This window comes from Dreissena polymorpha, chromosome 11, assembly GCF_020536995.1.
Source record: "Dreissena polymorpha isolate Duluth1 chromosome 11, UMN_Dpol_1.0, whole genome shotgun sequence".
Taxonomy (NCBI): domain Eukaryota; kingdom Metazoa; phylum Mollusca; class Bivalvia; order Myida; family Dreissenidae; genus Dreissena; species Dreissena polymorpha.
Window position 1 is genome coordinate 48,957,862 of NC_068365.1, and position 19,488 is coordinate 48,977,349.

The 19,488-nt window shown below is 36.9% G+C and overlaps 1 protein-coding gene across 2 annotated transcripts in view; it reads right to left on the reverse strand.

Moving 5' to 3' along the window:
- Positions 1-7,878: 7,878 nt before the first annotated feature.
- LOC127851825 (zinc finger protein 260-like) overlaps positions 7,879-19,488 on the reverse strand; it is a 43,571-nt gene continuing 31,961 nt past the window's right edge. For both annotated transcript variants that reach the window (XM_052385753.1, XM_052385752.1), the window contains exon 4: positions 7,879-9,274. In XM_052385753.1, coding sequence (XP_052241713.1) covers positions 7,920-9,274 — 1,355 coding nt within the window. In that variant the 3' untranslated portion in view covers positions 7,879-7,919. The remainder of the gene's footprint in view (positions 9,275-19,488) is intronic.

A 19,488-nucleotide genomic window follows, 5' to 3' on the forward strand; every position in this document is an offset into this window, starting at 1 on the left:
GTCATTTTAAGAGTCATTTACTGTGGCCATAGTCGACTTGCAGTAATTAGCAGTGGTGACATTTTAAGAGTCATTTACTGTGGCCATAGTCGACTGCCAGTAATAAACGGTCGTGTCATTTTAAGAGTCATTTACTGTGGCCATAGTCGAATTGAAGTAATGAACGATGGTGTCATTTTAAGAGTCATTTACTGTGGCCATAGTCGACTTGCAGTAATGAACGATGGTCTTATTTTAAGAGTCATTTACTGTGGCCATAGTCGACTTTCAGTAATGAACGATGGTGTTTTTATAAGAGTCATTTACCGTGGCCATAGTCGACTTTTAGTATTGAACGATGGTGTCATTTTAAGAGTCATTTACTGTTGCCATAGTCGATTTTAAGAATCATTTACTGTGGCCATAATCGACTTGCAGTAATGAACGATGGGGTCATTTTAAGAGTCACTTACTGTGGCCATAGTCGACTTGCAGTAATGAACGATGGTGTCATTTTAAGAGTCATTTGCTGTGGCCATAGTCGACTTGCAGTAATAAACGATGGTCTTATTTTAAGAGTCATATACTGTGGCCATAGTCGACTTCCAGTAATAATCGATGGTGTCATTTTAAGTGTCATTTACTGTTGCCATAGTCGACTTTCAGTAATGAACGATGGTGTTATTTTAAGAGTCGTTTACTGTGGCCATAGTCGACATTCATTAATGAACGATGGTGTCATTTTAAGAGTAATTTACTGTGGCCATAGTCGACTTTCAGTAATAAACGATGGTGTCATTTTAAGAGTTATTTACTGTGACCATAGTCGACTTGTAGTAATGAACGATGGGTGTTATTTTAAGAGTCATTTACTGTGGCCATAGTCGACTTGTAGTAATTAACGATGGTTGTCACTTTAAGAGTCATTTACTGTTGCCATAGTCGACTTTTAGTAATGAACGATGGTGTCATTTTAAGAGTCATTTACTGTGGCCATAGTCGACTTTGAGTAATGAACGATGGTGTTATTTTAAGAGTCATTTACTGTGGCCATAGTTTACTTGCAGTAATGAACGATGGTGTCATTTTAAGAGTCATTTACTGTGGCCATATTCGACTTGCAGTAATGAACGATGGTCTCATTTTAAGTGTCATTTACTGTTGCCATAGTCGACTTTCAGTAATGAACGATGGTGTTATTTTAAGAGTCGTTTACTGTGGCCATAGTCGACATTCATTAATGAACGATGGTGTCATTTTAAGAGTCATTTACTGTGGCCATAGTCGACTTTCAGTAATAAACGATGGTGTCATTTTAAGAGTTATTTACTGTGACCATAGTCGACTTGTAGTAATGAACGATGGGTGTTATTTTAAGAGTCATTTACTGTGGCCATAGTCGACTTGTAGTAATTAACGATGGTTGTCACTTTAAGAGTCATTTACTGTTGCCATAGTCGACTTTTAGTAATGAACGATGGTGTCATTTTAAGAGTCATTTACTGTGGCCATAGTCGACTTTGAGTAATGAACGATGGTGTTATTTTAAGAGTCATTTACTGTGGCCATAGTTTACTTGCAGTAATGAACGATGGTGTCATTTTAAGAGTCATTTACTGTGGCCATATTCGACTTGCAGTAATGAACGATGGTCTCATTTTAAGAGTCATTTACTGTGGCCATAGTCGACTTTCAGAAATGAACGATGGTGCGATTTTCAGTGTTATTTACTGTGGCCATATTCGACTTTTAGTAAAGACTATAGACTATTTATAGTCAAGAACAATAATTCGATTTTATAACCAGGTCGATACCAAATGTAGTCGTGAAGACGGGAACGACCTGTAAATAAACTACAACAACACACTCGATTTTATAATAATCTTTAGTGGTAAAGGATGAGGTGTGCTAACGAATGCAATTTGAAATATTATTTTCTCACGCCGTGGCTAGACTTCTAGAAGGAAAGAACTAAAAAAAAATAGACTATTTGTTTTAAATGTATTAGTCCGTCGGTACCGTACATATTACGAACAAACGTATTCGCTTTTAAATGTAACTTAAATCTTTTAAACATCATGCACAAACTATTTAGCGTTGAACTGTTTTGCTGAATAAAAAAAAATGTTGCGTAATTTGGTGTTTCACTGCCTTTTTGCAGACAATGGAAAAGAGACATTTCAGACAATGGAAAAGAGACGTTCCCGAGAACATCACCCAATCAAGGGTTAAATCACCTGACACGTACTGTCGATAACCCATCACATGAGTTAAGCAAACAAAGTGTCTCCTAGGAGAGTTACGGAGGCATAACGCAATTAACTACATGAAGAGATGGACAGAATGGAAAATAATGACACAATGGCTGAGGTCAATACGCCCACAGACTGGGTAAATTCACTTGTAGTCGTTGAAAAGCCGAACATCGGACAGTTAAGAATATGTCTTAACCCAAAAGCACTGAATGAAGCTATTCCCAGATCACATTATCCTATGCAAACACTTGACGACGTGAAGTTACATATATCTAGATGCAAATATTAAAATATATTAGACATTACACATGCAAACTGGAGTATAAGTCATCCTACTTGACAACAGTCAAAACCCCATTTGGCAGATATCGTTATATCCGACTTCCTTTTGGGAAAAGTCATCTCAGGCCATTTTTGTACAGAAAATTGATGAGATATTTGGGTACCTGACAGATGTACGCACGATAGTTGACGGCATATTAATAAGTGGACGTAAAAGAATTGAGCATGACAAAAATCTCATTGCTACGCTTCAGCGTGCACGTGAAAATGGAATATTTAATCCAGACAAATGTCGTATTCGATTGTCCGAAGTACCATTGTTTGGCCACTTGATCACATCATTTTGAGTGAAACCAGCCAGAACTAAGATTGAGGTGTGTGTCCATGTAGAAGAGCCAAAGACACGTTGCGAATGTGAAACATTTTTGGGTATGGTTACTTATCAGAAGAAATGTGCACCAAATTTTTCTGAAATAGCAAGTGCGTTGAGTATGCTTCTGAAAACAACATTGAATTTGTATGAGATCAGCCACAAGCAGATGCTTTTTCCAAAGTTAAGCAGGTCAGAACATAAATCCCAGAGTTAGATAACTTTCATTCCAAGAAGCCCGTTTATATTGAATGTGACGCTTCAATGAACGGTGTAGGTACAGCATCGTGCAAGATGGTTAGCCAGTTGCATATGCATCTAAGACACTTACACAGACGGAACGAAATTATGCAAATATTGAACGTGAAATGCTAGCTATCGTGTTAACTAGTACGTATATGACAGACATGTAATTGTTCGTTCTGACCATAAGCCCTCATCTGCACTTATGATGAAGCAATTACATGCAGCACCACCTCGTTTGCAAAGGATGATGCTTAGTTTGCAAAAATATGACCTTGATGTAAGACATGTGAGCGGGAAAAAAGTTCCCATCGGTGATTTGCTGTCACGACAGCCAATGCCAGACCTTTCTGAACGCGAAGGCCTATGTCTACATGTTCACACGGTGCTCTTCAGCATGACCTATACTGTCTGAAGTCTAAAGCAAACGTGAGAAACGAGAAAGACCTGACCTGCAGATGATTGCCCTGAAACAGAATATACTTAAAGGATGGCCAAATTCTAAGTCAGATGGCCCTGCATTGGAACAGGAGTACTTCAATTACAGGGACGAACTTTCTACAACAGATTACTGAATTTTTAGAGGGCAGAGACTGATCATTCCCAAGCTAGTCCGACCACACGTGCTAGATAAAGTCCATTTAGATCGCATGTGCATTGAAAAAAGCACACAAATAGCCAAATATGTAATATTCTGGCCAGAAATGTGCAAGCACACAAAAAGCGAAAGTATTTATATTCTGGTCAGGAATGTGCAAGCAAATCAATGATTATATAATGAGCTTAACAATTTTCTTATTGCACAGGAACTCAAACCAAAAAGAACCGTTAACACCCCATGAAATTCCACAGGGTCCTTGGCTGGATGTTGCCACAGACATATTCCATTTTGATGGATGACAATTTGCTCATAGTTGACTACTACAGCAGATACTTTAAAATAAAACTTCCGGACATGTTGTCCACAATAATTGTCAGAAAACTGAACTCACGCTTCAGTACCCATTGCATTCCGATGCGTATTTTCAGTGACAACGGACCTCAGTATACATCGGAAATATTTCGAAATTTTGTAAACTTAGAGCATGTCATATCTAGTCCACATCATCCAGGATCCAACGGAATTTGCTGAACGGACAGTGCAGACTGTAAAACGACTGTTACAGAAAGCAAAAGACAGTGACCATAAGCCAAACTTAGCCTTGCTAGAGTATAATTACACTCCACTTTCAGATTGCAATATAACCCGTGCAGTTGCTAATGAGTAAAAGAACTAGGTATATTATGCCTACAATGATTCCCCTGCTTCTTCCCAAAGTCGTTAGCCCAGATGTTGTCCGATCTTCAATTCAAACTTCTAAACAAGAGGGCCAAGATGGCCCTAGTTCGCTCATCTTATTGAACTCAACCAACATATCATTAAGACAAACATTTTGACAAAGTTACATGAAGGTTAGGAAAGAAATGTGACTTCTACAGTGTTTACAAGGTTTTTCTTTTTTTTACCTAGTGACCTAGTTTTTAACCAAACATGACCCAGTTTCGAACTCGATTGAGGCATCATTGGGACAAATTTTCTGACCAAGTTTCATGAAGATCGGACAAGAAATGTGGCCTCTTAGAGTGTTTACAAGGTTTCTATATAGCCAAATAAGGAAAACTGCCCCGCCCACTGGCGGCAATGTTTTTCAACGGACCAGAACCACTTTTGAACTCAACCAAAATATCATTAAGACAAACATTTTGACAAAGTTACATGAAGATTGGGCATAAAATGTGACTTCTACAGTGTTAACAAGGTTTTTATTTTTTTTGACCTAGTGACCTAGTTTTTGACCCAGCATGACCCAGTTTCGAACTCGATCGAGATATCATTGGGACAAATATTCTGACCAAATTTCATGAAGATCATGATCTAGAGTGTTTGCAAACCAAATGTGGAAGAAGGACGGACTGACAGACGACGGACAAAGACCGATCACAAAAGCTCACCTGAGCAATCAGGTTAGCTAAAAAAAGAACAAATGTGACAAAACCGCAAAACTACTCCCCAGATTACATGTGAATGAGTCTGTGAGGTTGCAAGTAGGGAAACACTGGAAACCAGCTAAGGTTATCAAAATGCACAATGCTATCCCTAACATTAATACAAACACCTTTGGCCAGGTATACAGGAGAAATCGCCACTACCTCATCAGAACCAATGAGGGTTTCCAAGATGTATCAGATTTCACACATGATGTATTGGCCAGAAATCATTCAAGCACTGATAAACAGGTGAACAACCAACACACCATAGTGTGTTGAATATTAAACATCCCTTTGTACCTGCAGATAAGCCCATTTCCCCTTATCAGACACGATCATGTAGAATATATATATATATATTTATTTGTCACGGCAATGAGCGAATCTGTGCTTTTGACGCATTTTGGAAAAGAGAGCGGTGGTAAATCGCCGCCCGTTTGTGAAGAGGGAGCCCTCAGAGATTTTTCTATGTTCAAAAATCACACCTCAAACCTCACCATTCGAGGGGCTTGCAGACAAAATACTGTCTCAAGAAGAGATGTGGGCAAAGTTCCCAAACATGATGGGACTTTTTGCCATTTGCAGGGTGCTCCCCGTAAGTACAGTAGACTGTGAAAGAAGTTTTTCAGCTCAAAACCTCATAAAAACTTGTCTGAGATGCAGAATGGGTTTAGAAAATCTTGACCATTTAATGCGCGTTGCCATCAATGGCCCTGACTTGTCTGCATTCGAGCCCGAGGTTATTTACAAGAAGTGGCGTTCAGTGAAGAATCGGCAAATATTTTGCAACAACAACAAGCTTGATAAGTTAATAAACATGTAATCCCATAGTGTTCATCGTGTCGAAGATTTGCAGACAATTACAGGATTGTGTACATTTGCTATTCATTATTTGTTCATGCTTTTTGTGCTTTTGGTGCTTTTTGCGCTTTTTAAACTTTTTTGTGTTTTTGTATTGTATGTCAAGATTGCCTTGCTGAGTTTTATTGTTTAAATATTTTTTATTGCCTGTTGCTTGTGCTGAAATGCATATATGTTCTTGCAACCTTTTATTGTGAGGAAGCTGCTGACCAGTTCGCTCCGAAATTGATTCGATCTGATACTTCGTTTTTACTCACTTTCTTAGCGGTACCACATTTTGTGTTTCGTTTCTTTTTAGTTTTATGCACGCATGGCAGTTTTTTAGATCTACGTATAGATCCAGGTCAGCGGCTTCATGCACAACATTTTTATATTATATAAAAACTAGTAGAAATAAATCTTATCTGTATCTTATCATTATTAATGACTTTCATGTATGATTGTATTATATCCTGTTGCCTAGTCCTAAATATTTATTTGTTTTTATGTATTACGCAAACGATTACTATTGCGTTGTTTCGTTATGTTTTATAAATGTATTGTTATCACTTTGAACGGTAATAAATTTGATAATATCTGAGATAAAAGTAAAAAACAATTATTTGGTTTTGTTGATGTCAGTAGCCAACCTGCGCACAGACGTGTTTATTTCCGAGCATGTTTGTAAGCTATTATCGAGTCGACAATGATTTAAAACATCGTTTACGACTTGGGCAGATTTATACTAGTTGACAACGATGAATAAAATGTCTGTTGAAAACAGCACACGAAAAAACAATGATATAGCAAATGATAAAACCAATTGAGAAAACTCGTATGAAAAAAATGCCAAAGGGAATTTAGCATGTACGTTTATTAAGTGCATTAAGTGAATTGAAAAATCAATGCTATATATAATAATGCATTTTTCATGATTTCGCATGTAAATTTTCGGATACTTTTTCCCCATTTAAATCCAGACCGATTGATGTTGCGGGAAAATATGATCTCTGTATGTGTGTGTGTGTGTGTGTGTGTGTGTGTGTGTGTGTGTGTGTGTGTGTGTGTGTGTGTGTGTGTGTGTGTGTGTGTGTGTGTGTGTGTGTGTGTGTGTGTGTGTGTGTGTGTGTGTGTGTGTGTGTGTGTGTGTGTGTGTGTGTGTGTGTGTGTGTGGTGTGTGTGTGTGTGTGTGTGTGTGTGTGTGTGTGTGTGTGTGTGTGTGTGTGTGTGTGTGTGTGTGTGTGTGTGTGTGTGTGTGTGTGTGTGTGTGTGTGTGTGTGTGTGTGTGTGTGTGTGTGTGTGTGTGTGTGTGTGTGTGTGTGTGTGTGTGTGTGTGTGTGTGTGTGTGTGTGTGTGTGTGTGTGTGTGTTAATTTGTTGTAAATATATTATAACATACTTTAATTGATGAGAAATGTCCTTCTTAACAAAACAAAAGGGATGTTGCATAGTGTAATTAGATACAGACTATAGATAGCTGCATGCGGGAATAACCTGCCTATTATACTGAACAATGAGCTGATATGCCAGTCTCAACATAACAACATCGACAACATCGACAAATGAAACAGTTGTAGGTAGCAATGTCAAGCGTGTCAATATAATGTATGAACCAATGTCCAGGTACCCTGTGGTCAACATAATGTAGGAATAAATGTCCGAGCTGTCAAAGTAATGCAGAAACCAATGTGCGGGTTGTCGAAATAGCAAATGTAACGAATTTCCGTTTTGTCAAAACAGGGTAGGAACAAATGTCCGCCTGTGTCAAAGTTACCGTAGGAACAATTATCTGTGGGAACCAATGCCCTGACATAATACAACATGATTGACAGATTGCACAACCTTCATTTACTTATATATGCCCATCAATGTGCATGAACCATTAGTGATTACAAATTTATTTTAAACTGTGCACAGCATGCATTAGTTATTATCTCCACCATGATGATAGATTTTATGAGCGATTAATGATACAGAATTCTCACATTTTTTCTTGCAGACAAGACACTCATATCTGCCTTCCTCAGTGTGGCTATAGCGTAAATGTCTATATAAAAGTCCTTTTAGGCTGTACTTCAATCCGCACTGGGAACATTGGTAAGGTTTTTCGTCGGTATGGCATTGCATGTGATGCTTGAGTTTGCATTTGCTGACAAAGCCCTTTCCACACACGCTGCAACTGTGAGGCCGTTCTCTTGTGTGAATACTCATATGCTTAGTGAGGTATGATTTGAAGACAAACCTCTTTCCACAAACACTGCAACTGTGAGGCCCCTTTCCTGTGTGAATCCTCATATGCTGACTGAGGTATGATTTGTAGACAAACCACTTTCCACAAACACTGCAACTGTGAGGCCCCACTCCTGTGTGAATCATCATATGCTGACTGAGGTATGATTTGTAGACAAACCTCTTTTCACAAACACTGCAACTGTGAGGCCCCTCTCCTGCGTGAATTCTCATATGCTGACTGAGGTATGATTTGCAGACAAACCTCTTTCCACAAACACTGCAACTGGGAGGCCCCTCTCCTGTGTGAATCCTCATATGCTGACTGAGGTATGATTTGTAGACAAACCTCTTTCCGCAAACACTGCAACAGTGAGGCCCCTCTCCTGCGTGAATTCTCATATGCTGACTGAGGTATGATTTGCAGACAAACCTCTTTCCACAAACACTGCAACTGTGAGGCCGCTCTCCTGTGTGAATCCTCATATGATGACTGAGGTATGATTTGCAGACAAACCTCTTTCCACAAACACTGCAACTGTGAGGCCGCTCTCCTGTGTGAATCCTCATATGCTGACTGAGGTTTGATTTGTAGACAAACCTCTTTCCACAAACACTGCAACTGTGAGGCCGCTCTCCTGTGTGAATCCTCATATGATTAGTGAGGTATGATTTGAAGAAAAAGTCCTTTCCGCAAACACTGCAACTGTAAGGCAACTCTCCTGTGTGAATCCTCATATGATTAGTGAGGTATGATTTGCAGAAAAAGTCCTTTCCGCAAACACTGCAACTGTAAGGCAACTCTCCTGTGTGAATCCTCATATGCTTAGTGAGGTATGATTTGCAGGAAAACTCCTTTCCGCAAACACTGCAACTGTAAGGCAACTCTCCTGTGTGAATCCTCTTATGATTAGTGAGGTATGATTTGCAGAGAAAACCCTTTCCGCAAACACTGCAACTGTGAGGCCACTCTCCCGTGTGAATATTCATATGCCTTTTGAGCTTGTAGGCTTTATCAAAGTCTTTTCCACATACGCTGCACTGATATGCTGCAACAACATAAAACAACCAAATTCACATAGATGCTTCATTTATAAATGTCAATGAGGTAATTAAAGCAAGCGTAGTAATACTTATTTCTTTATAAGACAAATTAATCTCACCAACCGCAAAAATAGCAATTATAATAAAATAAAAAATTTTAAATCAGTTTTCTCCAATATCAACCAGTTTTTCGAAAAAGGTTGCAATACCCCTGCCACAAATATTAAGACTAACGCTTATAAAGATAAAAACTTTATCCCACTTCACACAGCTTTAAAAGTTTTTTTGTTCAATTTTACCAAGTGAACTTTTTTCTGACCACATATTAATCAGGTCTGAACTTGATCGTTATATCATTGAGAGAACTTTTTAATTATTTTCATGAAGAATGGATATTCAATGTGGGTTTCATAGACTTAATCTTAAGTGATATCCTGTAATTGAAATGAAAGTTTTCACAAAGTTTCATAAATATTAAACAACAATGAGAATTATCGAGGGTTCGGTATGATTTGTTTAAATTCCCTTACTAACCAAGTTCCTATTACCCCTTAATGACATACAGATGAAAATGGTTAAAGACTAAAAAAGCTTCATTAAAGGCGGACATGCATTTGACATTTGACTTCAAAGTATGACGTTGACCTTTGCATAAGGGATTCTGTTATTGCATATGAAACTGGATCTCAACGCTGTGATCATTTAAGGACTTAGATGGAAAAAACAAAGATTTAAACTCTTCAGCAAATATCTTAAGTTATTAGTATGACAAGACTGACTTTAAAAATAAGGTGTTCCAAAGTATTCACAATAGGTCTATTTAGAAAATTACCCCACCCACCCTGGCGGCCATGTTTTCAATACCCAGATTTTTTTTAATATATATATAGGGAAAATGCTTCTTACAAACATATAGAGAAAACAGCCCCATCCCCTGGCGGCAATGTTTTTCCACTGATCACAACCATTTTCAAACTCATCCGACATATCAATAAAACCAATGTTTTGACCAAGTTTCATGATGATTGTCCAAAAAATGTGACTTTTAGAGAGTTCACAGGCTTTTCAGTATATAAATATAAGAAAAATGACCCCTCCCCCCCCCCCTGGCGGTCATGTTACTAGATGGATCAAAACCATTTTTGAACTCAACCGTCGTATCCAGGAAACAAGGGTTGTTAACGTTGTTTTGTGAAAAGAAAAGGTTTGCTGTTTAGGCAGATATAAAAATATATGCGCTATTAGTAGTTTTGTGTGTGTGTGTTTAATTTTTTTTAAATAGACATTTGATACCCATTGCGACAAAGCTATTATTTTGGATAAAAGTAATATGAGGACAATAATTTAATAATGAGCATCAGCATAAAATAAATGGAAGTACATTTTTCAACAAATTGTTGTCCAAATTTGAGATCATGAGAAAAGCATCTAAGCATCTTATAGGGGATGACTGTTTACAATCTGTTTAGCAAGAACACTTTTTGATACTGAAAACAACAGTATTTGTTAAAGAGATTGTGTTTTTGTAAAATAGTTTTTGCATAATTAAATAAAATATGTTGAATTGTTATCATATATATAATCAAAGTCAGTTATAAAAAAGTCAATGAGTTTGAGAATATGTACAGCTACTAGAAATTCAATATTGATCTTCTTTTATAGAACAAAACATCACTTGATCTTTCTTATAGTTATAAATATGTGCAAATATAGAAGTAAACACACACAAGACATTTGAAAATGTATCATATCAAAACAACTATCAAACTATTTGTAATTTAAATGCACAAAAAATCTGTAGCATAAATACATTATTTTTGCAAAAACAAATGCAAATCAACTTTTCTTCAAACAGCTGTTTGTGCTTCTTAAAAGATGTGATAAGTTGTTGTTTTTTTACTACCAAATTGTTCACATTTTTGACAAAGTGTTTTTAAACAACTGGAACAATTTTAGGACTCACCTTACAACAATAAAACCTGCTAAAATCGCAAATCTTTCATAATCACACACAAACTACTGACTAATGAAAATTGTAGGGGTAAAACATTTCAAGTTGTAATGTCTTATCTATCTAATGAATGGTTTCCATCTAACATCAACACAAAGGTCTTTTATGAAAGTGCCCAGTTAATTGGGGTCAATTTCCAGGAGTGTTACACAATTACCACCTGGCAACAATGCAAGCACAGTTATAAATGAGTTTAATAGAGAGTAGCCTAGGATAAGTGAATGAAAAGTCAAATAAGATTTATATGTAACACTTCTTGTTGTTTTATTGGTTTTACCACTAAGTTAAATTTCTGCAAAGATATACCGGTAGATAACAATCATAAGTAATGGCAATAATTAATTTGAGTAATGCAATAATTATAATTAGATATTTGGGTTGTGGTTAATGTTTCTGAATCCATTACCAGTATCATCATAATCATCATCATCATCATCATCATTGTGCACCAAAATCCGCATTACAACTAGAGTGTTAACATGGTTTTAATATAGTCATATTATGAAAACTGCCGCTACCCTGGCGGCCATGTTTTTCAACAAACCGTAACCATTTTCGAACACAGCCAAGCTATCAATACAACAAATCTTCGGACCAAGTTCCATGAAGATTGGGCTATAAATGTTATTTCTAGAGTGTTAACAAGGTTTCACTAAAGCCATATAAGCAAAGCTGCCTTGCCCCCTGGCGGCCATATTTTTCAACAGACCAAAACTATTTTCAAACTCAGCCTAGCTATCATAAAAACAAATGTTCAGACCAAGTTTCATGAAGATCGGACAATAAATGTGACTCTTAGAGTGTTAACAAGGTTTAACTATAGCCATATAAGCAAAACTGCCCTGCCTCCTGACGGCCATGTTTTTTTACCGATCCGAACCATTTTCAAACTCAACCGTCGTATCCAGGAAACAAATGTTCTGACCAAATTTCATGAACAGAACAGAACAGAATATTTTATTTTAGCTTAAGCATACAGCTCATCGCCATAAACATACATATGCAATAACAGCATGCGTGACAATTATATACAAAACATACATCCTTTTGAGGAAAGATCAATTTAAAAAGTAATGACATACAACATGTTTTAGTGAGAATGTCACATGGATGGGGTTAATACAAAGTGATCATGTAATGTTAACACCAAATTTAATAATTGTTACAAATATAACATTATTCTAAGCTTAATGTCTTTGTGGAAGATATATCATTTATACTACACATATAGCACATCTTCTCGTAGCTTAAAGCATTTTAAACAAAAAATGGCAAGTTTTCTTAACACTATTTTGTTTGAACAATTAAGTAGTTCGATAAACTTGAACATACTAGGTCGTGATCTGTAATACTTTTGAATTAATGTATTCCTAATATCGGCATAATAAGGACATTTAATAACAAAGTGATATTCATCCTCGATATCACTGAGGTTGCATAAAACACATTTGCGTTGATCTCTGACAATGTTCTGGTGAATGAAGATTGGACCAAAAATGTGACCTCTAGAGCCATCACATGTTTTCACTATATACATATAGACAAAACTGCCCCGCCCCCTGGCGGCCATGATTTTTCACCGATCTGGACCATTTTCGAACTCGTCCGAGATATCAATGAAACCAATGTTTTGACCAAGTTTCATGATGATTGGGCAAAAATTGTGCGTTCTAGAGTGTTCACAAGGTTTCTCTATCGCCATATAAGGAATACTGCCCCGTCCCCGCCATGTTTTCAATGGACCGAAACCATTTTTAAACTCAACCAACATATCATTAAGACAAACATTTTGACAAAGTTACATGAAGATTGGGCATCAAATGTGACTTCTACAGTGTTCACAAGGTTTTTCTTTGTTTTGACCTAGTGAACTAGTTTTTGACCCAGCATGACCCAGTTTCGAACTCGGTCGAGGTATCATTGGGACAAATGTTCTGACCCAGTTTCATGAAGATCGGACAATAAATGTGGCCTCTAGAGTGTTCACAAGGCAAGTGTTGACGACAGACGCATGATGGACAAAAGGCGATCACAATAGCTAACCATGAGCACGTTGTGCTCAGGTGAGCTAAAAATGTTTCGGTATGTATGGGGATACTTGTATGCACGTACAGAGGGACCAGTGCACTACAGAATTTCATTTGAAGACAAAATCTTCTTTTAGATGCAAGCATATCAAACTTTGGTAATGTTTTACTCTTGTGTTATTCTGATTCATGTGTTACCCAAAATAGCTTAAACTTTAGTTTTGTATCGTTTTAAAATCATTTGAGTGATTACATTGTTCAATCTTAAGTTTCTATTAAAATCTGAGAAAGTATCGTGATGATTTGGGAAACATGAGACTTCTTCAGTGTTCGCCAGGATTTTAAAATAAATGTACTATATAATTAAACCTGCCCTACCCTCTCATGTTTTTGAATGGACAAAATACATTTTCTGGCTAGCCAGAAATATCATAAGAACACAATTTCTGAGCACGTTTCATTATAATTGGGTACAAACAAATGAGCTGTGCTTTGTGAAATGGGGTTTCATGCATGTGCATAAAGTCTTTCCCAGATAAACCTGTGCGTTCAGTTCACACAGGCTAATCATTAACGACAATTTACACTTTTATGGTACTTTTCGTTTAAAGATCTCTTCTTAGCAAAAATCCACTTTAAGTGGAAAGTGTCATCCCTGATTAGCCTTAGCAGACTGTTCGTCTTTAATTTCCCCAGTGACCAAGTTTTTTACCCCATGTGACCCAGTTTTGAGCTATTATTGACACAAATGCTCTCACAATCTAAATGTTGACCATAAAGAATTCACGACAAACAACAAATAAAAGATGAAAACAGAAGCTCATTAGCAGCTGGTACTGCTCAAGTGAGCTTTAAATATGCATTGCCGGATAAATATATAGTCAGAGTCAGTTTGTGTTATGTAGGAAATGCAAAACATATCATGCAATTACTTTGAGTTTATAAACATACGCTATTAAAGATTATCAGAGAACTATCTTAATTATATATTTTGACGTAAAATAAACAAGAGACCCATGACAGACCTGATGAGCTCACCTAAGTTCAAGGTACACCAATCATCCTTTTACTTGAACCTGTGATCTATTTTTTTACTCCATGTGATTCAGATTCAAGCATCACAAAGCTATTGTCAAGATATGAATTCTGGCCAATTATCAGAAAGATCAATTCATAAATGTGGATTTTCTAAGACTTGAACTGGCAAACAGATGCTTGAACAAAGGTAACCCAGATTAGAATTTTGACTAGATTTTTTTTCTAAAAACATTTTGCACACAATGGGGTTTCCCAAGGTTTTAATAGGATTTTACCAAGAAACCTAGATTTCTGACAAACATAACACAGATTGAAACTCGAACAAGACCTTGACTAGATATACCATGTTACCATAATATATGCAGATTGCGTGAACCATGTCGTCTAAGTAGTGGTAACAAGGTTTTCCTAAGATTTCAGAAGTAACCTTAGATTCAAACTGGGCAAAGAATATAATAGGATGAACATTTAAACCAAGTTTCGAGATTTGATCACAAATGTTGTCGCTAGAATGAAAACAAGCAAAAAGATGATGACACACAAAGAAATGTACTGCCTACAATCCATCACCATCAGGTGAGCTAAAAAATGTTACCTATTTGGTGTACTAAGTTTTGACCAAAGGGACAGGGTTCTGAAAGCAAGAGGGCCTTAAAACCCTAAGTTGCCCTCATGATACATGTACATGATGAAAATAACCTGTTATGTGTAAAATGTGTGATGATCTAGGTTTCTTTACTTTGGTCCACATAACCTAAATGTGGTCTTAGACAGTATTTAATATGAGAAATCTATAAATCATATTAATATTATAACAAGAGGGCCTGAAAGGCCCAAAGTCGCTCACCTGAGTTAACAAGATATTATTGGGACAAATCTTCTGACCAAGTTTCACAAAGATCGGAAAATAAATGTGGCTTCTAGAGTGTTAACAAAGTTTTACTATAGCCATATAAGGAAAAATGCCCTGCCCCCTGGCAGCCATGTTTTTCAACCAACCGGCATCATTTTTGAACTCGTCCAAGAAATTATCGGGATGAATCTTCTGACCAAGTTTCATGAAGATCAGACAGTAAATGTGGCCTCTAGAGTCTTAACAAGATTTTACTATAGCCATATAAGGAAAAATGCCCCGCCCCTTGAAAGCCATTTTTTTCAAGCAAACATAATTATTTTCGAACTCATCCAAGATATCATTGAGACCAATCTTCTTACCAAATTTCATGAAGATTGGACACTAAATGTGGCCTCTAGAGTGTTAACAAGGTTTTACTATAGCCATATATAGCCATATAGGGAAAAATTCCCCGCCCCTTGTGGCCATGTTTTTAAAGCAACCAAAACCATTTTCGAACTCATGCAAGATATCATTGGGACAAATCTTCTGACCAAATTTCATGATGATCGGAAAATAAATGTGACCTCTAGTGTTAAAAAGGTTTTACTATAGCCATTTAAGGAAAATAACCCCGCCCCCATGGTGGCCATGTTTTTCAACCAACCGTCATCATTTTTGAACTTGTCCAAGATATTATTAGGATGAATCTTCTGACCAAGTTTCATAAAGATCAGACTATAAATGTGGCCTCTAGAGTGTTAACAAGATTTTACTGTCGCCTTATATAGCCATATAAGGAAAAATGCCCCGCCCCTTGGCGGCCATGTTTTTCATGCAAACATAACCATTTTCATACTCATCCAAGATATCATTGAGACCAATCTTCTTCCCAAATTTCATGAAGATTGGACACTAAATGTGGCCTCTAGAGGTTTTACTATAGCCATATATAGCCACATAAAAAAAAATGCCCCGCCCCTTGGCAGCCATGTTTTTAAAGCAACCAAAACCATTTTCGAACTCATCCAAGATATCATTGGGACAAATCTTCTGACCAAGTTTCATGATGATCGGAAAATAAATGTGACCTCTAGAGTGTTAACAAGGTTTACTATAGCCATAAAAAGAAAATAGCCCCGCCCCCGTGGTGGCCATGTTTTTCAACCAACTGGCATCATTTTTTAACTCTTTTCTTACCAAGTTTCATGAACATTGGACTATAAATGTGGCCTCTAGACTGTTAACAAGATTTAACTATAGCCTTATATAGCCATATAAGGAAAAATGCCCCGCCCCTTGGCGGCCATGTTTTTCATGCAAACGCAACCATTTTGAACTCATCCAAGATATCATTAAGACAAATCTTCTGACCATATTTCATCAAGATTGGACACTAAATGTGGCCTCTAGAGTGTTAACAAGGTTTTACTATAGCCAAATAAGGAAAAATGCCCCGCCCCCTGGCGGCCATGTTTTTCAACCAATTGGCATCATTTTTGAACTCATCCAAGATATTATTGGGATGAATCTTCTGACCAAGTTTCATTAAGATTGGAAAACAAATGTGGCCTCTAGAGTGTTAACAAGATTTTACTATAGCCATAATCCATATATAGCCATATAAGGAAAAATGCCCCGCCCCTTGGCAGCCATGTTTTTTAAGCAAAGGTTACCATTTTTAAACTCATCCAAGATATCAGTGGGACAAATCTTCTGAGCAAGTTTCATGAAGATCGGAAAATAAATGTGGCCTCTAGAGTGTTAACAAGGTTTTACTAAAGCCATATAAGGAAAAATGCCCCGCCCCCTGGCGGCCATGTTTTTCAACCAAATGGCATCATTTTCAAACTCATCCAAGACATTATTTGGATGAATCTTCTGACCAAGTTTTATAAAGATCAGACAATAAATGTGGCCTCTAGAGTGTAAACAAGATTTTACTATAGCCATATATACATGTAGCCATATAAGGAAAAATGCCCCGCCCCTTGGCAGCCATGTTTTTCAAGCAAACGTAACCATTTCTGAACTCATCCAAGATATCATTGAAACCAATCTTCTGACCAAATTTCATGAAGATTGGACAATAAATGTGGCCTTTAGAGAGTTAACAAGGCAAATGTTGACGACGCACAACTAACCACACACAACGGACGACGGACAAAAATCGATCACAAAAGCTCACCATGAGCACATTGTGCTCAGGTGAGCTAAAAAAACAACACAAGTAACCCTTAGAGTTGGGCCAATATTGACCACAGGGGCATAATTTGAGCAGAATTAGTGGAGGGCACCAAATATCAAACCCCTTACACTTGTGGTTTCAGAGACTACAATTTTTAACTTATTAAATATATAAGTCTATGTAAGGCATGTGACCAATTGGTCATGGTTAGTTTTGTTATACATGAAATATAATGTCCATGTCTCTTGCAGTTTCAGGGATGTTATACACTAAATATCAAAGTGGCCTTTTCAGAGAGTTTGGCATATCAAAGTGACGTTTTCACAGAGTTTGACATGTATTAAAATTTGTCATAAAAAGCTTTATATTGATAAATGTAAACACTGGATCTAAAACACTTCAGTAAAAAAACAAGAATAAAATTAAAGAATGAAAAACAAGCGATGTGTTTGTGAAACACTATGTCCCCATATATTTGACCTTTGACCTTGAAGGATGACCTTTACCTTTCACCACTCAAAATGTGCAGCTCCATGAGATACACATGCATGCTATTAATATCAAGTTTCTATCTTCAATATTTCAAAAGTGTACATTAAATGAGCGATTTTGACCCATATACTTGACATTTGTCCTTGGAGAATGACCTTGACCTTGACTTTTCACCACTCAAAATGTGCAGCTCTATGAGATACACATGCATGCCAAATATGAAGTTGCTATCTTCAATATTGCAAAAGTTATGACAAATGTTAAAGTTGGAGCAAACAAACACACAAACGTACCAACCAACCAACAGACAAGGCAAAAATAATATGTGCCCCCCTTAAGTGGGCGGGTGACATAAAAAGTAATCCTCAACTAGGCTCGAACCACTGACCCCTGGAGTAAAAGTCTATGGCTTATAGCAATCGGCCATCTGTGTTTATACATTGTACACTGAATGATGTATTTTATACTTTATATACATGTAAGCAATCATCGTAGTATCTCAAAATATAATGACAACAACAGAACTCTCCAAATTGTTCAATCATTTTGCATTGCAATGCTTTATAATTTTCAGGTTTTTAAATCGTCAAAAGATGCATATAATGGATATATAAGAGCATGGTAAATGTTCAGGATTACTGTGCCCTCACACATGTCGTAACTACAACGAAATGTAAAAAAGAAGATTTTTGATGTTTTCATCTTAAAAGGGCCTTTTCACAGATTTTGGCAAGTTTTGAAGTTTGACATTAAATGCTTCATACCGATAAATGTTAACATTGGACATAAAAAGCTCCAGTAAAAAGTAAAGAATAAAATTAAAAAAAAAAAAAGACTACCGTATTTTCCCTTGTATAGCGCGCGGATTTTTACCTCCAAATTTCAAATAAAAAAGTTTGTGCATGGTATACATTGATACAACGCTAAATGGCTGCTAAATTGCAAAAAAATCATTGCGTAATCGTAAATATTTATAATAGCCGCCATCTTTTATTCCAGAAAACTACACCCTATAATCTTGAAGACTGAAGGGGCCGTTGTCGAAACAACAAAAAGTCGGTAAGAAAAAGTTGACATTGCCAAGCAATATATGTACCCTACTGGCTCCACCATTGTCAGAAATAAAAAATAAATTATTTGTTGCCATAACAACCAGAATTTATGAAGTAGGAACAAAAAGAAATGACATGCATAATGTCCTTATTGCCATCTATATATGTTTCAAGCTTTATAATAAAATATTAAAAACTTTTAAAGTTATCGCAGGATCCAGAAAAGTGTGACAGACTGATGGAGAGACGGACTCACAGAGCGCAAACCGTAAGTCCCCTCCGGTGAAACCGGAAGGGAACAAAAAGGTAACCCTCAGCAGGGCTTGAACCACTGACCCCTGGAGTCCTGGAGTAACAAGGATATCAGTAAAACTGGAGGATGCTCCCCAATGATGCTTTGTCGAAATATGGGTCAATTGTGTGGAAAAAAGTGAGAACTTGAGAAAATCTAATATTAGCCTCAGTGACCTTGACCCCAGTGACCTTAAACGTTATCAAAAGGTAGAGGTCCATGCAATTTACCTACATGCCAAATATGAAAGAGATCGGTAAAGTATTGAAGGTGCTATAATAAAC